Source organism: Nicotiana tabacum, chromosome 17 (assembly GCF_000715075.1).
Source record: "Nicotiana tabacum cultivar K326 chromosome 17, ASM71507v2, whole genome shotgun sequence".
NCBI lineage: Eukaryota > Viridiplantae > Streptophyta > Magnoliopsida > Solanales > Solanaceae > Nicotiana > Nicotiana tabacum.
Genome location: NC_134096.1, coordinates 134,273,536 through 134,292,683, shown reverse-complemented (window position 1 = coordinate 134,292,683; position 19,148 = coordinate 134,273,536). Strand labels below are relative to the sequence as shown.

The following is a 19,148-nucleotide window of genomic DNA, read 5'->3' as shown; positions in this document are numbered from 1 at the left end:
AGCAACCTCCCTAACTCGTCTCAACACCTTAAATGGGCCTATAAACCTTGGGCTCAACTTACCCTTTTTCCCAAATCTCATGATTCCCTTCATCGGCAAAACTTTCAAGAGAACTTTTCACCCACCATAAATGATAAATCACGCGCTTTCTGATATACGTAACTCTTCTGTCTGGATTGTGCTGTACGAAGTCGCTCCTAAATCAACGTTACCTTTTCCAAGGCATCTTTCACCAAATCAGTACCATATAACTTAGCCTCACCGGGCTCAAACCATCCGATGGGAGAACGACATCGCCGACCATATAAAGCCTCAAATGGAGCCATCTCGATGCTGGATTGGTAACTGTTGTTATAAGCAAACTCGGCCAAAGGCAAGAAACGATCCCACAACCCTCCAAAGTCAATCACACATTCCTTGAGCATATCCTCCAAAATCTATATTGTCCACTCTGACTGTCCGTCGGTCTGGGGATGAAAGGCTGTGCTTAGCTCTACACGGGTCCTCAATTCATTATGTACTGCTCTACAGAAATGTGAAGTAAACTGAGGGCCTCTATTTGATATGATGAAAATTGGCACACCATGCAATTGAACTATCTCCTGAATATATATTTGGGCCAACCTCTCTGAAGTATACGTAGTCACAACCGGAATGAAGTGTGCCGACTTGGTCAACCTGTCCACAATAACCCAAACTGCATCAAACTTCCGCAAAGTCCACGGCAACCCAACTACAAAGTCCATAGTAATGCGTTCCCATTTCCACTCTAGTATAGTCATCTGCTGAAGTAGGCCACCTAGCCTCTGGTGCTCATATTTAACTTGCTGGCAATTTAGACACCTAGCTACATACTCAACTATGTCCTTTTTCATTCGCCTCCACCAATAATGCTGCCTCAAGTCACAATACATCTTCGTAGCACCTGGATGAATAGAATACCGACAACTGTGTGCCTCATCTAGGATCTTTTTCCTCAGTTCATCCACATTAGGAACACATAGGCGATCCTGGAGTCGCAAAACACTATCCGCACCAATAATAACTTCCTTGGCACCACCCCATAGTACCGTTTATCGGAGAACCATTAAGTGTGGATCATCATACTGGCAATCTTTCATTTGCTCAAATAGTGAATACTGGGCCACAAACATGCAAGAATTCGGCCGGGCTCTGAAATATCCAGCCTCACAAGTCTGTTAGCCAAGGACTGAATATCCAAAGCTAATGGCCTCTCCTCTGCTGAAATGAAAGCCAAACTACCCATACTCTCCGCCTTTCTACTCAAGGTGTCTGTAACCACATTTGCTTTTCCCGGATGATACAGGATAGTAATATCATAATCTTTTAGTAACTCTAGCCATCTGCATTGTCTCAAATTTAGGTCCCTCTTCTTGAATAAATGTTTCAAACTGCGATGATCAGTGTAAACTTCACAAGACACCCCATAAAGATAATGCCTCCAAATCTTAAGAGCGTGAACAATCGCAGCTAACTCCAAATCATGTACCAGGTAATTCTTCTCATTGGGCTTCAGCTGACTTGAAGCATATGCAATGAATCGCCCCTCCTGCATTAATACACAACCCAAACCAACACGTGAAGCGTCACAATATACTGTATACATCCCTAAACCGAAAGGCAACACTAACACTGGTGTTGTAGTCAATGTTGTCTTGAGCTTCTGAAAGCTCACCTCACAATCATTGGACCATCGTAACGGACCACCTTTCTAGGTTAAGTTGGTCAAAGGTGCTGCAATAGATGATAAACCCTCCACGAACCGACGATAATAACCTGCTAAACCTAGAAAACTCCTTATCTCAGTCGCCGAAGTGGGACGATGCCAATTCTAAACTTCTTCAATCATTTTGGGATCAACTTTAATGCCCTCGCCCGATACAATATCCCCCAAAAATGCTACAGACTCTAGCCAGAACTCACATTTGGGTAACTTAGCATATACCTTTTGTTCCCGCAACGTCTGAAGCACCACTCTCATATGTTGCTTGTGCTCCTCCTTACTGCGCGAGTAATCAAAATATCATCAATGAGGACAATGACAAACAAATAAATATATGGCCTGAATACCTTGTTCATCAGATCCATAAACGTTGTCGGGGCATTAGTTAATCCGAAGGACATCACCAGAAACTCATAATGACCATATCTAGTCTGGAAAGCAGTCTTCAGAAAATTCGAATCCTGAATTGTCAACTGATGGTACCCCGACCTCAAGTCGATCTTAGAGAACACCCTAGCACCCTACAACTGGTCAAATAGATCATCAATACGTGGCAACGGGTACTTGTTCTTAATAGTGACTTTGTTCAATTGACGATAATCAATACACATTCACATTGTTCCATCCCTCTTCTTCACAAATAATACTGGTGCACCCCAAGGCGATACACTTGGTCCAACGAACCCTTTGGCTAGTAACTCCTCAAGCTGATCTTTTAATTCTTTCGGAGCCATGCGATACGATGTGATAGATATAGGCTGGGTGTCTGGAGCCAAGTTAATACAGAAATCAATATCACGATCAGGTGGCATACCTGGAAGATCTGAAGGAAATACATCGGAGAACTCCCGAACTACAGGCACTGAATCAATAGTCGGAGTCTCTACAGTAGTATCCCGAAAATAGGCTAGATATGCTAAACAACCCTTCTCAACCATGTGTTGAGCCTTCATAAAGGAAATAACCTAATTAAATGCACTAACAGACGAACCCTTCCACTCCAACCTAGGCAACACTGGAATAGCCAAGGTAACAGTCTTGGCATGACAATCTAGAATAGCATGATATGGATATAACCAGTCCATGCCCAGGATGATTTCAAAGTCAGTCATCTCAAGCAATAGGAGATCTGCTCTAGTTTCATAACCACTGAATGTAATAATACAGGGCCGGTAGATCCGATTCACAACAACAGAATCGCCCGCAGGAGTGGACACATAAACATGAGTACTCAAGGACTCACGAGAAACACCCAGGAAATGAGCAAATAGAGATGACACATAGGAATATGTAGATCCTGGATCAAATAATACTGAGGCATCTTTTCCGCAAATAGAAATAATATTTGTAATCACGACATCTGAGGCCTCTACATCTGGTCTGGCCGGAAAAGGATAAAATCGAGCTAGAGCGCCAACTGGCTGGCCTTCACCTGGCCAACCTCCACCTCTAGGACGACCTCTACCCATCTGTCCTCCGCCTCTTGGTGGTCGGACAACTGGTGGAGCAACTGGTGTAGTAATCATAGGCCGCTGACCCTGTTGCACTAGTCTACCCCAAAACCTGGGGCAGAATCTCTGCATGTGAATGGGATCCCCGCACTCGTAACAAATTCTCGGAGCGATAGGCTGCTGACTAAAAGTCTGACCCTGGGAACCTGAATACCCAGTGGAAGAACCCTGAATAGCCGGTGGGCAATAAGAACTCTCTGGCATAGCACTGAAATAAGTTCATACTGGAGGAGGCGGTGGTGCTGGATATGCGGGCCTGATGGACTGGACTGTCCTCTCACGAACTGACCTCTGCCCCCAGACAGAGCACCTCTGAACTCTCTAGAATACCTAAACCGCTTATCTCTCATAACCTGCTCTCGGCTCCGCTGACGCACACCCTCAATCCTCCGGGCTATCTCCACAACCAGCTCATAAGAAGTACCCATCTTAACCTCTCGAGCCATAGTGTCCTGAATGCCAGTATGTAAACCCGCAACAAACCTTTGCACTCTCTATGCCTCAGTAGGGAGTATCATAAGTGCATGGCGAGATAACTCAGAGAACCTTGCCTCATAATCGGTCACTGACATCTGACCCTGCTGGAGCTGCTCAAACTGAAACCGCAACTCCTCCCTCTGGGAGGGTAGAATATACCTATCCAGGAAGATACGGGTGAACCTGTCCCAAGTCATGGGAGGAGAATCTACTGGTCTACCAAGAATATAAGACTTCCACCATCTATGGGCTCTGCCCTCTAGCTAAAAAGTGGCAAAGTCAACCCCATGAGACTCCAATATCCTCATGTTGTGCAGTTTGTCCCTGCACCGATCAATGAAGTCCAAAGGATCCTCATGTCGCTCACCCCAAAGACATGAGGATGAAGTCTAGTCCATCTGTCCAATAGTTTCTACGGATCAGAGGTTGCACTTGGCCTGGGATCAGGTGTAGCTGCTGCCACTGGCTGGGCTCCACCCACGGGTAGTGCACCCTGGGTCTGATATACAATAGTTGCATGTCCATGAGCCTGTGCTCCCTCGCCCGCTTGAGATATGGCTGGGTCTGCCAGAAATAAACCAGCTTGAGTCATAGTGTCCATGAACCGCATCATACGACCCATGACATCTTGAAATCCCGGTGCAGATATGAAATCCACCGGAGCTGGCTCTGCCACAGGCACCTTACCCTGCTCCTCAATAATAGGATTCTCCGTTGGACCCACTGGCGGCATAACTGGAACAGTCCCGGGACATCCTTGTCCCCTACCACGGGCTGGAGCCCTCCCTCGGCCTCTGCCTCGGTCTCTAGCAGCTGGGGGAGTAGCTCTTCCCTGATTTGGGGCCTCATTCGAGCGCGTTCTTACCATCTGTGAGAGAGTAAGAGAAAGATATTTAGTACTACATCAATTGTATGACGGAAGATGAAGAAAGGTAGTTTCCTAACACCCTATAGCCTCTCGAAGATAAGTACAGACGTCTCCGTACCGATCCGCAAGACTCTATTAGGCCTGCTCATAACTTGTGAGACCTACGTGAACCTAGTGCTCTGATACCATGTTGTCACGACCCAATTTCACCTAAAGGTCGTGATGACGCCCAACACTACAGGTAGGCAAGCCAACTAATAAATTAAACATATATCAATCATTCTTAGAATAATTTTCTAAGTAATTTTATTCTTTTACTAGCAATATTAAAAAAATTAGAAAAGATACTAATAATTTAAATCCAAGAAGATAATACAAATCCAAATTCTACCAGTATGTGTGCCAAGACTTGGTGTCACAAGTGTATGAGCATCTAGTAGACTATACAAAACCCCAAATACTGTCTGAAATAAAATAGACAGAATGTAAATACAAGAAGAGGCAATGGTATCTCCAGAATGGCTCAGAAAGGCCGCTCACCGCTACGCCTCTGGATAATGTGGGTGTGCGACGATAGGTCCTCCACTAGTGCCTGTCTCAGATCCTGCACAAAAAGTGCAGTAAGTGTAGCATGAGTACGTAAACAACGTGTACCCAATAAGTATCAAGCCTAATCTCGAAGTGGTAGAGATGAGAGGTCGACTTTGACACTCACTAAGGGTCAATAATAATAATTGAAATAAAGATAGAATATGTAAATACATGATTCCTAGAATTTACAATAATTTTTATTTAACCAGCAGGAATAATTAAATTCCTTCAAATGCAACAAATTATAATTTATTAATTAAATTCACAAGCTGCAAATTGAAATATCAAGGTATCGTGTAATTATTATTATTAGGCACGATTTCTGCTGAGGTCGTACGGCCCGATTCATAGTGTCGTGTACACTACCGAGGGACGTGCGACGCGATCCATAGATGCATCTATATTGCCGAGGCGTTCGGCCCGCTCCACAAGAAAGGAGGACATTTTCTTATGTACCTCCAGAATGAGAGTGTATTTATTATAATATGAATTCGAGAGGATGAACAATTCCTTTTAATAATTAATTAATTTAAACATAAATTTAAGTATATGAGATTTCCATCTTTGACTATCTTCCCTAACAATTCACAATATATATATATATATATATATATATATATATATATATATATATATATATATATATATATATATATATATATGTAAGAATACAATTTACACAAGTAATTCATGCTTTGAGTCCTAAACTACCCGGACTTTAACATAGATAGTAGTTACGTACGGACTCTCGTCACCTCGTGCGTACGTAGCCCCAACAATTAGCAACAATAATTAATTGAATCACCTATGGGGTAATTTCTCCCTCACAAAATTAGACAAGAGACTTACCTCAGTTTGCTCCAATTAAATCCTATAGTAGGCCTTTTCCTCGATTATCCCGCCCTGAATGACTCGAATCTAGCCAAAATAAATTCGATACAATGACTAAAATTTATAGGAATCAATTTCATAAGAAAATACTATATTTTTAAATAAAATCCGAAATTAACTCACAAATCGTTCGTGGGGCCCGCGTCTCGAAATCCGGCGAAAGTTACGAAATATGAACATTCACTCAACCACGAGTCTACCCATACCAAAATTACTAAATTCCGATAATAATTCGGCCCTCAAATCATCAAATCTATCCAAGAAGGTTTTCAAACTTTTCCAACTTAATTCACCGATTACATGATAAAAACAGTGATGGATTCGGGTAATTTAACCAATATTGAGTTAAGAACATATACCCCATTGTTTTATCTGAAAATCTCTCAAAAATTGACTCAATCCGAGCTCCAAATCGGTAAAAATCTCATTTTCAGAACTTAAACTCTCTGCCCAGTGACTTCTTCTACGCGATCGCGAACTTCCTCACGTGATCGCGTTGCACAAATTTTTACTGCCCAAAAATAACCCTACGCGATCGCGAAGTTCAAACCTACAGGCCCACGCGATCGCGAAGCACAAACGCGTGGCCTTCCCTGCCGCTCCACTTACTCTATGCGAACGCGACCTCCCCTACGTGGTCGCGAATACCAAATTCCCACACCTACGCGATCGCGGCCCTATCCACGTGATCACGAAGAACAAAAATATCACTGCCTCAAACAAGCCTATGCGATCGTAAACTATCTCACGCGATCGCGTAGAATAAAGTCACCTCTGCCCAAATTACACTAAGCGGTCACAGACAAACTTACGGGATCGCGTATAAGGAAATCAGAAGAAAAATACCAGCAGCTATCAACAGTCTCCCAAAGGCCAAAAGTGATCTGTTAGCCGTTTGAAACTCACCTGAGCCTCTCGGGACCTCAACCAAATATACTAATAAGTCCTAAAATATTACACGAACTTAGTCGAACCCTCAAATCACATCAAACAACGCTAAAACCACAAATCATACTCCAATTCAAGGTTAATGAAACTTAAAATTTCCAACTTCTACATTCGGTGTCGAAACCTATCAAATAAAGTCCGATTGACTTCAAATTTTGCACACAAGTTATAAAGGACATGACGAAGCTATAAAGATTTTTGGAACTGGATTCTGACTCTGGTATCAAAAGTCAACTCCCCGGTCAAACTTCCAAACTAAAATTCCTATTTTAGCCATTTCAAGCCTAATTTAACTTCGGACTTCCAAATAAAATTTCGAACACGCTCCTAAGTCCAAAATCACCATACGGAGCTGTTGGAATCATCAAAATTCTATTCCGGGGTCGTTTTTCGAAAATGTTGACCGAAGTCAAACTTAACATTTTAAGGCCAACTCAAGGAACCAAGTGTTCTGATTTCAACCCGAACACTTTCAAATCCCGAACCAACCATTCCCGCAAGTCATAAATTAATAAAAGCACATACAGAGAGTTTTATTTAGGAGAACATGATTCTAAAAGTCAAAATGACTGGTTGGGTCATTACACATTTATACTTGTAGCCTGAATGTAGTTTTAAAGTAAGATGTTATGCTATAGTAAAAGAAAGGATATTAATCATACTGAATTTTGGTTTCATTTAGAGCTAATTTGAGGTGCTTGGGATTGAATTTTTAAAGACCCGCTATTCTTGAGTTTGAAGCTTTTGAATTGAAATTTCAACTTTAAGATCAGTTGTTTGATTCAAAGTACATATTTTAAAAAGTTATTTCTAGTATCTTTAGAAAGTTCATACTGAATATTTTTGAAGATTTATTATTAGAAAAAATCAAATGCACAATTGAAGGACTTTGAAGCTGGAAATTCATGTAGTGGGCTTGTTGAGTTTATAGTTATTTTAATCTGATTATGCTTGGGGTTTGTTTGAAATGTTGATTAAAAGTTGTAGCAAAAGCTTGAGCCAATTTGATGGAGATTTTGCAGTAGATGTGAAATTTGGGTTGAAATTAAATTGAACTAGCGAAGAAGATGGATTTGTACTGTATAACGAAATGGTATACATGTATACCACTTTAGTATATAATTTTTAATTTATACAATTTATTCCAACATTATACTCTTATAATATACAGTATAGTGTAATAGTATCCGTTATAATTTGGTCCTTTTTATTTATTGAAGTTTTTCATTGGAATCTTTTTAAATATTTAATGGAGTTTTCATGCCTTTTTCAAATTTTTATTATTCAAAAATATTTACTTTTAAATGTTAAATAGAGATTGTGGCTAAAGTTGAGCTAATTTGGTGGATTTTTTGTACTAGAGTTATAAAATTTGGGTTGAAATTGAGTTGAACTAGCAAAGAAGATGAATTTATACTATATACCAAAATAGTGTACATGTATACCGGTTTGGTATCATAGAGGACTGAGCTCTTTTTTTGAAGGAATGAACCATACCTATATATTATGTCAGTAATGATATATACCATGTGGGTATCATAGAGGATTGACGAGTATTTTTTTCTGTTAAAGGAATGAACTAGTCCTCTATGATACGATGTTAGTATATGATATATACCAGGTTGGTATCTTTTTCATTGGAATCTTTTCAATGTTTCAATAGAGTTTTTACGCCTTTTTAAATTTTTTATTAAATAAAAATACTTAGTTTGAAATGTTGAATGGAGGTTGTGGCTAAATTTTAAGCTAATTTGGTGGAGATTTTGCATTAGAGCTGTGAAATTTGGGTTGAAATTAAGTAAAGGTAGCGAAGTAGATGATTTGTATTGTATACGAAAATGGTATATTTGCATATCAGTTTGGTATCATAGAGGACTGAGCTCTTTTTTGAAGGAATTAACCAGAACTCTATCTTGTCAGTATATAATATCTACCATGTGGGTATCATAGAGTATTGAAGAGTATTTTTTGTTGAAGGAATGAACCTATCCTCTATGAGACCCTGTTAGCATATGCTATATACCAGGTTAGTATCATCGAGACTCAGTGTTATCTTGGAAGGAATGCCACATTATATCATGTCAGTATATGGTATAAACCATATATGTATTATAGAGAACTGAGTGTACTTCTTGAAGAAATGAGACCTCTATGATACCTTGCCAGTATATGATAATATACCATCTGAGTATCATAGTATGCTACAACAATATACTTCAATTACTACTAATATACTATTTTTCGTATACTATATGCTAGAGTAAGTTATTTTCTGATAATTAGTATAAGAAAAATTAAATAAAATAAAAAGATGTACTACATCAATTTTTTTTTTTACTGATATAGTAAAAAAAGAGAGAAAAAGAACAAAAATAAAGGAGCCCAAAAGATGTGTAGAATTAGATTATGAGAAAAAATAGAAATACATAAAAATAATTTAAAAATAATAAAAATAATATTAGAAGAGGGGAAAAAAGGAAAAAATGCAATGAAAAAAGAGAAGAAAAAACATGTATAATGTATAAGTTGTTCTAATAATTGATTTAGAGAAAATAAATGAGATAAAAGACATAAGGTATATTATATTAGTTATATTAAAAAAATAGTGAACAAATGTTTACTATATTAGTTATGTTTATTACTATAAATAAAGAAGAATAAAGAAAGGAAGCAAAAAAAGTGAATGTGATTAGATTATGTAGGAAAAAAAGAAAAAAAAAAGTTAAATGAAATTAGAAAAGAAACAAGAAATAAAGAAAAATGAACAAAAGAAAAGAAACAAAATAAAAATTAAGGACCCAAAATTGAGTATGGAATCAAATTATGGTAAAAAAAGAAAATAAAAAACAATATAATTGAAAAAAACATGAGAGAAAGGGAGAAAGAGCAAAAAATAACGAAAAAGAAAAGGAGAAAAAAAGAGTCAATTACCCACAAAAGCTACGATGGGTAGGAAGACTAATTAGTTTTATGGGTACAAAAGTAAATGAGTACACACAAGTAATTAGTTTAATTTTTATGGGTAAAGCTCTAAAAGTCCCAATATACTAACCAATTGTTTTTAAAAAAACTGATGGGCTGCCTTAAGTACGGAATAATAAAAAATTCCATAATGGAGGAGTTACTCCCCCCGGTCCACAATAAGTAACCAATTTGCTTTTTTATTTTGGTCCAAAATATGTGTCCATTTATATAATCAAGAAAAAATTCAATTTGTTTTTTCAAAATTACCCTTACGTATGTATCCCTAAAAAGTCTTTTACTCCTCACATTAACTATGCTGCAACATTTAATTAAGGGTAGTTTAGTCACACTAACTATTTTTGTCTAGAATTTTATATTTCTTTAATGGGTGTGCTCAGGATGGTCACTTACTGTGGACCGGTGAAAGTATTAATTAACACTTCAGTTATTACTCGAGGCAAAGAAATCCAATTATTTGCTCTCTATATATATATATATATATTTGGGCAGGTCCAGCAATTGGAGTTTGGAGCTAAAAGGAAATCATCAACCAGATAATCCTCCTTTCCTCCGATAACCGAGAAGCATCAGTCGCTTTCGTATGTCTATTTTCTCTTCTTCTTTCTTTACCTTGTTCTCATTGCTACTCGTCTTCTCCTCTATTGTGTTTATATTTGACTCATCTTTGTAGTTGTAGCTTATAAGTTACGAAAAGAACATGAACTTCACAATATGGTAAAGTTATAAACCACAAAATTAGCCTTATAACATTATAGGGGAGGAAAAATAAATAGGTTGATTCAAATATTTGAAGCCTGAGAAATTATGTGTCTTATAGTCCAGAATTTAGAAGATGTACTTGTCATTAACTCGAAAAGATATACAAAGAGCCGATATATATATATATTGATTCTGCATTAGATTCCTGTGAAGCATTTTGACTTTCTATTACTTTTTTAACATGAAGATATTCGTGGAAGTTTGAAACGCATCATAACCAATATATAGTCATATATATAGATCACTTACTATATTATTTTGAAATTCTGAATATTTTTACATAATTTTCGTTAAAAACGGAGCTAAACGTAACCTTTTCGATCCTGTTTATGCAGGGGCGAAGGCACAAGCCGGCTTACGGGTTTGGCTGAACCCAGTAATTTTTGCTTAAATAATGTATTTGGTATTTTTAATTCATTAAATATGTATAGATATTAAATCTAGAACACGATCGTTAACATTTGAAATCCAGAAGTTGAAATTATGGCTTCGACTTTATGCCTACGTCTTAAGTAGTATATATCAATCTGGTTCCAGTTTACTTACTCTGTACATTTTTTGTAGAAGCCAGTGCAGACAAAACTATAATGGCGGAGAGATCTATACGCAACGAATTTCCCTCAGCTAATGATCATTTTGAAGATGAACAAGGATCTCCAAATGATCAAATTAGTGACGTTGAAAGTCAACCTCCTCCTATTTCCAGTCGGCAGCCTGTACTACTTGTTAGTAGTAAGTTCACTGTTATATATTCTCTTTTGTTTTTGGTCAAAGGGAAAATTATAGAGCAGTATATATTAAGAACTACGTTACAGAGTACTGGTTAGATGGGGTACTTTAATCCCCCTAAAACAGGTATGTTTTGTTCTAGTATAAGGCATATTTTATTCTAGTATATCAATATTACATGCCAAAAAGTGTCTAATTATTTCAGTTCATAGAATGTCTCCCCAAAATACATCGTTTGCAAACACAACTGCTAGCATGGTAGTTCTTCCTAATTTTTTTGATTTTGCTGCTTCCTTTGCCAGTGCATCGGCCACTCTATTCTGCTACCCGTAACTATGTCTTACCATCACCCTGTCCATCCTTTGGATCAATAACCGATATTAACATATCATAGGATCATAAGTTAAATTGCCTATCTCACCATCACCCTGTCCATCCTTTGGATTAGTAACAACATTATTACTTCTAGAGGTACTCATCCATTTTGTTCAGCATTTTGAAGGCCCTTCCCCACCAATTCTCCAAATGCCTGGGTTGAGTTATATATTCTCCATATGCATGTGTAGATTCACAAATCAATTAATCTTGAAACTTAAACATAGCTAGTTTATTTTATTGGCAATTCAATTCCATGTGTATTTTATTCTCGCGAAAAACAGAACTTTTAGCAATATAGATACCATATTAGTTGTTATTCACAATGCAATGGGATAGGTGTTTCAACTTATGTGAACTATACCTTATAAGATTGTTTTGAATTTGTTTTTTTAAAACTTAGAAATAATTTAATTTAAACTAATTTATTTCTACTTCTTTATAATCTTACAAATATATAGCAAATTTAATTCCGTTTTTCCTTTTTAGTAACTCTTTAACTCCAACCTTAAAACCACAAATGCAAGAATATTTTGATATACTAGTATATATTTTTATTTTTAAGAATACAAATTTTAAAAGTTTTTTTTTTATTAAACTTCATGGCTAGTTGAATGAAGACACAAATAAATTGCAACGGAATGAACAGTTAGCCACACAAGCAACAACTTGTTTGGAGGGTTGTTGTTTGGTAACGTATATTATTGTATTGTAATATATCGTTTGATAAATATAATGTTTGGATAGGTTGTAGCATTTGCAATAGTTTTATGATATCATGCACCAATAATATGAAGAATAAACTTATAATATTTTAAAGAAAAATTATGATATGGATAAATTTATTATACAAAAAGATAAGATAAATAATAAAATAAAATTATTTAATAATAATAAATGGTGAAATAGAAAAAAAAGATAAAGATAACAACGCCACGTCAAATAGGTTGTTATAAACGGTGACATATTTTGTTATTATATAAATAACGTATTTAATACAATAAAATTTGAGTCACTTGAAATTACTTAATGAATTGTTTGACGATCCCACAATGAAATCGGTTCCCGAATTCGTCAGATGAGGAGCGTCCTCGTTCTTCAGATGTTGCTTCACCACCGGCGTCACCGACGATACCGGCGCCGGTGTCAGCGGAAGGTTTTTCAGATCAAGTTGTTGAGAATGTGCTAGAGAACTTTCTCTGTTTCCTCATTTCTTTCATCAGGAGAAAACAATCTCTTGTCGATCAGATACAAGAAATATCCCTTGACTTTCCCCAATTTTGTGCAAATGTGCCAGAATTTGGGTGGATCTTCCCCAATTATCAGAAAAATCACAGCCCAAGCAAAATCGAAATATCTAACCCTAACCCACTTTATAAGATCTACTAAATTTCTTGAGTAGGGCGATCCAAATAGTCTCGAAAGACAGAGGAATATGTGTTGTTATACCAGAAGTTTTTTCTGTATGCAAGTATTCAAAAGTAAGGGAAAAACAAATTTATGCTGTCATGATACATACATATTGAGTTGCCTTAGAATTACGTAATCATGAAGCTTCTCAATTTTTAGGAGGCAACAAAATGAAGTATCTTACCGTATATCAAGTTCTTTATCAAGCTGCTCTGAAAGATAATTGGAGAATTGCTGAACCTATCCTAAAGAATGATCCAAGTCTTGCTCGTCATAAGATATCAGAAAAGGGTGAAACAGTTCTTCACATTGCAGCTGCAGCAAGGAGCACCTTATTCGTACGAAAGCTAATGAATCTGATAGAAAAAGAGGACTTGGAATTGCTAAATGACGAAGGAAGTACGGCTTTTCATTTTGCAGCAGCGTCAGGGGTTGTTGAAATTGCTAAAGCAATGAGGGAGAAGAATGTGAAGTTACCTAACATCCCCGGTGAGGATGGTTTACTACCAATCACTATGGCAGCTACAATTGGGAACAATGATATGGTATCATACCTTTGTGAGGTCACAAGTCTTGATGTGCTACAACAAGTACGCTATGCACTTCTTGAAACCGCAATCCACAATGAGATGTATGGTACGACGTCTCCGCTTACCAATATAGTATTTGATTGAGCACGAAATCTAAAATGTTAATTTGATTTATATATTATATACTAATGTTAGTGGAATAAAATATTAAGATAGTGATTGAACCGTTATTCTCGATTGATAAACACTACATCAAAATTTGAAATTTGAATAATGTAATATATTTGATTGTTTAAAAGTTAGAGAAGTTATAAACTATACAATTGAAATAGTTTAATAAAATTAAATTGGAAGCTAGAAATTTTTTACAGAGATGAAATGAGATCAAACATTTTGCATTCTGAAAATGGTACGAGTGTCATATTGTTATGTCAATATATGTATAGAAATCACATTACATATACACTCGCTTTCTCTCTGTCTCTCTCTGTTTTTCTTAATGGACTATGTTGTTTCGTTGATTATTACTTTTCACTATTCACTTTGAAACGCTCACCTTTTAAGAAGCTAGTCGAGTACTGTTGAGATATGTATTTCTATCGCTAAGTTAATTTATTTTATTCAATTTTTTTCTTGCAGATGTGGCGTTGAATTTATTCAAGAAGGGAGGTGGTTTGGCCACTAAAGTGTTAGAAGGAAATGCATCAGTCTTGTACGCGTTAGTTAAAAAGTCTTTAGCAATCAGTAACCAAAATCAAGAAGGGAACTGGGAAAGATTCATTATACGAGCTTGTTCTCCAGTGTGGGGAATGTTTACTAGTGCAATTTCCATTGCTAGGATGCAATTCACTCCATGTAAGATAACTTTAACTTAGACTCTTCATGTTTCATTGGTACTAAGTAGACACAGTAGAAGTTGACACGTTGGGGCAGTATAGCTGAATTAATGAAACTGGTATCAAAGAATGATGAGCTGGTAAATCATTTTCTTTAGGGTCAAGATATGTTTTGTTGACTAACACCACTATCTGAATAGAAATTTAAAGCACACTGAGGTTTTATTATGTGCGTTTCTGGGCAATATGGTATGATCTTTTGACTGGGATGAGTTCTGTTATGGTCGAGAGTAGATATCATAACTTCTTACTTGCCCTTACGTGGATGCAGACATACATAGATCTTTTACATACGAGAAGAAAAAAGAGCTAGATGGTCTTACCTAATTAATAAGTGCCTTTGCTGAAAAGGGTCACACTACTCTATGTCCCAATGGAGACAAAACATTAGGTTATTTCTTCCTGTCTGTCTAAGTCTTGGTGGACAGATTTACTCAACAACTGTGCTGGTGGGAGTAGCAGGTATCTCGTGAAAATAGTCAAGGTGCACGCAAGCTGGCCTAGACACCACCCTTATTTAAGAGAAAGGGTCACTACCCTATATGCTGCCTCGCAAGCAACTCTCTTCCTATTAACCATTTTATGTTTCCGAACAGTTTAGGTAAAATGGACTTGAAGCATTAAATGCTCAAGGATGGAAACAAAAAGACAAAGAAAAATGTACTATCCGCTACTAGTTATGGGTTTAAGAAGTTGTCAAATAGTCTAGATCGTAGAATAGTAGAAGAATTCTGATTAACTTGAGCTAAAAAGTCCATACTTGAAATGATGATCTAAAAAGTCCATACTTTGAGCTCAAGGAAAATTTTGAAATAAAAGTCAAAACTGCAAATTATGGGGTTTGTAAAACCAAAAAGAATGTCAATTATGTTAGAATGTTAGTATGTTCATTTATAGGGTCAGTGTTAAGTTAGTCGCTCGACGCTCATCAAATAAATATAAGATGTCAATTATATCTCACACCTATAGATATGTATGTCTTTTGTTCCATTATCATCCATCTATTTTTATCTATCTTTATCCTCTCTTCTCTTATTGTTATCTCAAATCTCAATCGCATTTTATGTCTTAGGTCTTAATTCTTCGATAATTCTATTTTTTTCTCATAACGACTTGGTTTATCTTTTAAATGAAAGAAGATTCAAGAAACTAAGAATCATTATATCACGAAGGTATTTAACTAGCATATTGGGCGTGCACCATTTTAATCCCAGTATGTTCAAAACTTCATACTACATAATTGGAATCTATCTGGCAATCCCGATAGGTACAAAATGATGTCTTTTGGTGACAAAAATGATTCTACCACTTGTTAAGTCATACAAAATGATGTCTTTTGGTGATTGGTACTGGCACGCTAACATTGATCCAATAAGGGCAAACCTGCAGTCAGATTCTTAGCCTAAGCAAATTGGTCAGTGTCTTTGTAGAGCTGCTGCATTAGTCTCATCACTCGGGCTGAAATCATGGATTCATGGTGCCATAGATATTCTGGGATCTGAGTAATGAATCGGAATTGTTACCTCTTATAGATGTTCTGGGAATTCTAGCCAACATAGAGAACTTTGGAATGTAGGCAATGAGTTCGATCTCTAATGGGTCAGTGGTCAAGTTTAGGTGGATGCACTTATACTTTCTCTATGTTGTTCGTAGATGAATTTTCTTACATACTGGTAAATATTGGGAAAACTCACCTTATAAAAATCTTGTTGTAATTATATCGATGAGTCCATTAATTTCTTTTTCCTCATATTTATATCAAGACGGAGCTTCATATTTGTTCTAGTGCTAATATTGCTTCACATTTTAGGCTTCAGACGGGTTCAGGTACTTCCTGAAAAATCTTTACTGAAGAAGCAAGCTGGTCTACTACTTGAGGAGCTCTGGGCAGAGTTTCAGAAATGTGCAGGGGATAAGCTATTTGATCTAGTGGAAAAGTCAAAATTACTGCATTCTGCTGCAAGAGCAGGAAATGTAGAGTTTCTAGTTGTGCTTATTCACAATCATCCTGATCTCATATGGAAAGTCGACAAAAATAACAGAACCATTTTCCATGTTGCTGTTTTACATCGAGAGGAAAAAGTCTTCAGTCTTATACACCAAATAGGAGCAATTAAGGACTTAATCACTCTAATAGTAGATAATGATGGCAATAACATTCTACATTTGGTTGGAAAGTTAGGGCTGGCAATTAATAAACAGAAACTTGGAGAGATAGACGCCCCGAAAAACAAAATTGAGCAGTCAGTGCCTTCTGACGCTGATAATCATGTATTTTTAGAATCACTTCAGCAGCTGCTGTTGCGACAGACAGAGGTCATTAAACAGATAACAGAGTCAATGTGTGTTAAGGTACAAAACTCTTTCTTATTGTTTATATATAAGCATATTTTCAATTCTCAGCCTCCATTTCCCTTTTATGATCTCTTGTTTAAACTATACATGTTCCCATCTACCAGCCCAATTTAATATGATATAGGAACTATTATATAATTAAAGCGTCCCATTTTTGGGTTATCATTGTTCAAATAATTACTCAGTACTACAGGAAGAAGAGAAGATTATGCCGCCATCATTTCTCAGGGTATCTGGAGCAGCTCTTCAAATGCAAAGAGAGATATTGTGGTTTAAGGTGAGAGATGACCGTATTACGTTTCTAATCTCTTCCATTTTATTTTTAGTATCAAAACGTACATTTTAATGTTATTTTAATGTGATATGAGATTCTTTAATTTAGCATAACTTTTAAGTAGAGTTATGAATTTTGTATTATGCTAGCTGATAATCATCTGACTGGAATGCTTATTGGCTAGGAGGTGGAGAAAATTGTTCCACTTTCATTCCTCAGGATGAAAAACAATGATGGGAAAACCCCGAGGCAATTATTCACAGAGGAGCACCAGCTATTACTCAAAGAAGGGGAAAGGTGGATGAAAGACACTGCAAATTCTTGTATGATTGCTGCAACTTTGATTGCCACAATGGTGTTTGCTGCTGGCTTCACACTTCCAGGCGGTAATAACAGCGATTTAGGTACCCCTGTAATGCTAACATTGAAGGGTTTTTCAGTTTTTGTCATATCAGATGCAGTAGCACTGTTCAGTTCAATTGTTTCCATCATTATGTTCTTGTCCATTCTGACGTCTCGGTACACTGAAGATGATTTTCTTGTATCATTGCCTGCAAAGTTATTGTTTGGACTCACGACACTCTTTGTCTCGATAGTTAGCATGCTCTTGGCTTTTGCAGCAACCTTCTTCTTGGTCTATAATAATCATATGGCTTGGCAGCCAAAGCTCATTGCTGCTTTTGCTGGTGTTCCTGTAGCTTTATTTGGGTGTTTGCAGTATAAGCTATGGTTTGATGTGGCAAAATCGACATACTGGTCCAAATATCTTTTTAGACCGGGAAAGCACAGTCTCTATTAACAAATCCTTCACTACAGAGAAGCGGGCTACATCTTTTATTGTTAATAAGATGCTGCAGCAGCATTTCACATCCTAGGTCATAAGAGAACCAGGATTCTTGTTTTACAACGTGATACCTTGTTCTAAAGAAGGAAATGTAATGTTTGTGCATGGAATTTTGGAACTTTTTTCTATAACTGCTATTTGGGACTTGTAATAGGAATAGCACATTTGATTTCTGTTCTGAAAATATTAAGTTTGATTATGTAATGCTTTATTAAGCTCATTTTTTCAGTTAGATAATAATGAGCACTGCAGAAATGTCTCATAATATATCTTCGGATAGTAGTATTTGCAAATTGCATAAGCAGTTTTATCAAGCAATAGTTACATTTATTTCATATACCCTAAAACAGTGATGTTTTGCTAGTCTTCAAATCTTTTCTTAACGCTTCCTCTAATTTGTTTAATCTCAAGTCCAACCGGTTATCTTAGTTAATTCTTCGATTTATTTATGAGACAATACGTGGTTAAAGGCTGATTACCTATAAAATGCATAAAATCTTTCTAGTCATATCTCCACCTAAGTCTAAACAAATAGCAATATACCCCTCAACAATAATAACGAAATAATAATAACACCAAGAGATAGATATTGATTCCTAGGAATTAAGAATCCTAGGGAGTTGTTCCACTTTTGATAGGTATTATGCAAAGTGAATCTGGATAGTCAAGTCAGTTGATTATCACATAATTATACCCCCCCCCCCCCCCCAAAAAAAAAAAAAATATTTTAAGTACTATTATATCACATGAAAGCCAGAAAGAGGAAAAGAAAAAGAAACTAATGGTAGGAGAGTACGAGTTCTTTTTTACTTGACATCTATGTCATATTTCCCATTTTCTAATTAATTACTACATCAGAAACAAGGACAAGAAATAATTCATTTGAGCCTATGGCTCTAAAACTTACTCCTTGATTTCCTTCTTCTTTATCATTTTTTTTTTGTTTTACAAGACGCCAAAC

The 19,148-nt window shown here is 36.6% G+C and overlaps 1 protein-coding gene across 6 annotated transcripts; it reads left to right on the top strand.

Annotated features, from left to right (window-relative positions):
* The first annotated feature begins 10,520 nt into the window (after nucleotides 1-10,520).
* On the top strand, nucleotides 10,521-18,452 carry LOC107814134 (uncharacterized). 6 transcript variants are annotated; one of them, XM_075235129.1, is made up of 8 exons: nucleotides 10,521-10,593; nucleotides 11,110-11,150; nucleotides 11,339-11,506; nucleotides 13,448-13,924; nucleotides 14,458-14,673; nucleotides 16,525-17,066; nucleotides 17,263-17,346; nucleotides 17,528-18,452. In XM_075235129.1, the coding sequence occupies exons 3-8, from the start codon at nucleotides 11,362-11,364 to the stop codon at nucleotides 18,140-18,142; spliced, it is 2,079 nt and encodes a 692-aa protein (XP_075091230.1). In that variant the 5' UTR covers nucleotides 10,521-10,593; nucleotides 11,110-11,150; nucleotides 11,339-11,361; the 3' UTR covers nucleotides 18,143-18,452. The 6 variants fall into 6 exon arrangements, 5 of the variants coding, with proteins under 5 accessions (XP_075091230.1, XP_016494983.1, XP_016494968.1 ...); XR_012701490.1 differs by lacking the exons at nucleotides 10,521-10,593; nucleotides 11,110-11,150 and having other exon boundaries at nucleotides 11,341-11,506; nucleotides 17,255-17,346; nucleotides 17,528-17,747; nucleotides 17,964-18,452; XM_016639497.2 differs by lacking the exons at nucleotides 10,521-10,593; nucleotides 11,110-11,150 and having other exon boundaries at nucleotides 11,347-11,506; nucleotides 17,528-17,747; nucleotides 17,964-18,452.
* Nucleotides 18,453-19,148: the final 696 nt, after the last annotated feature.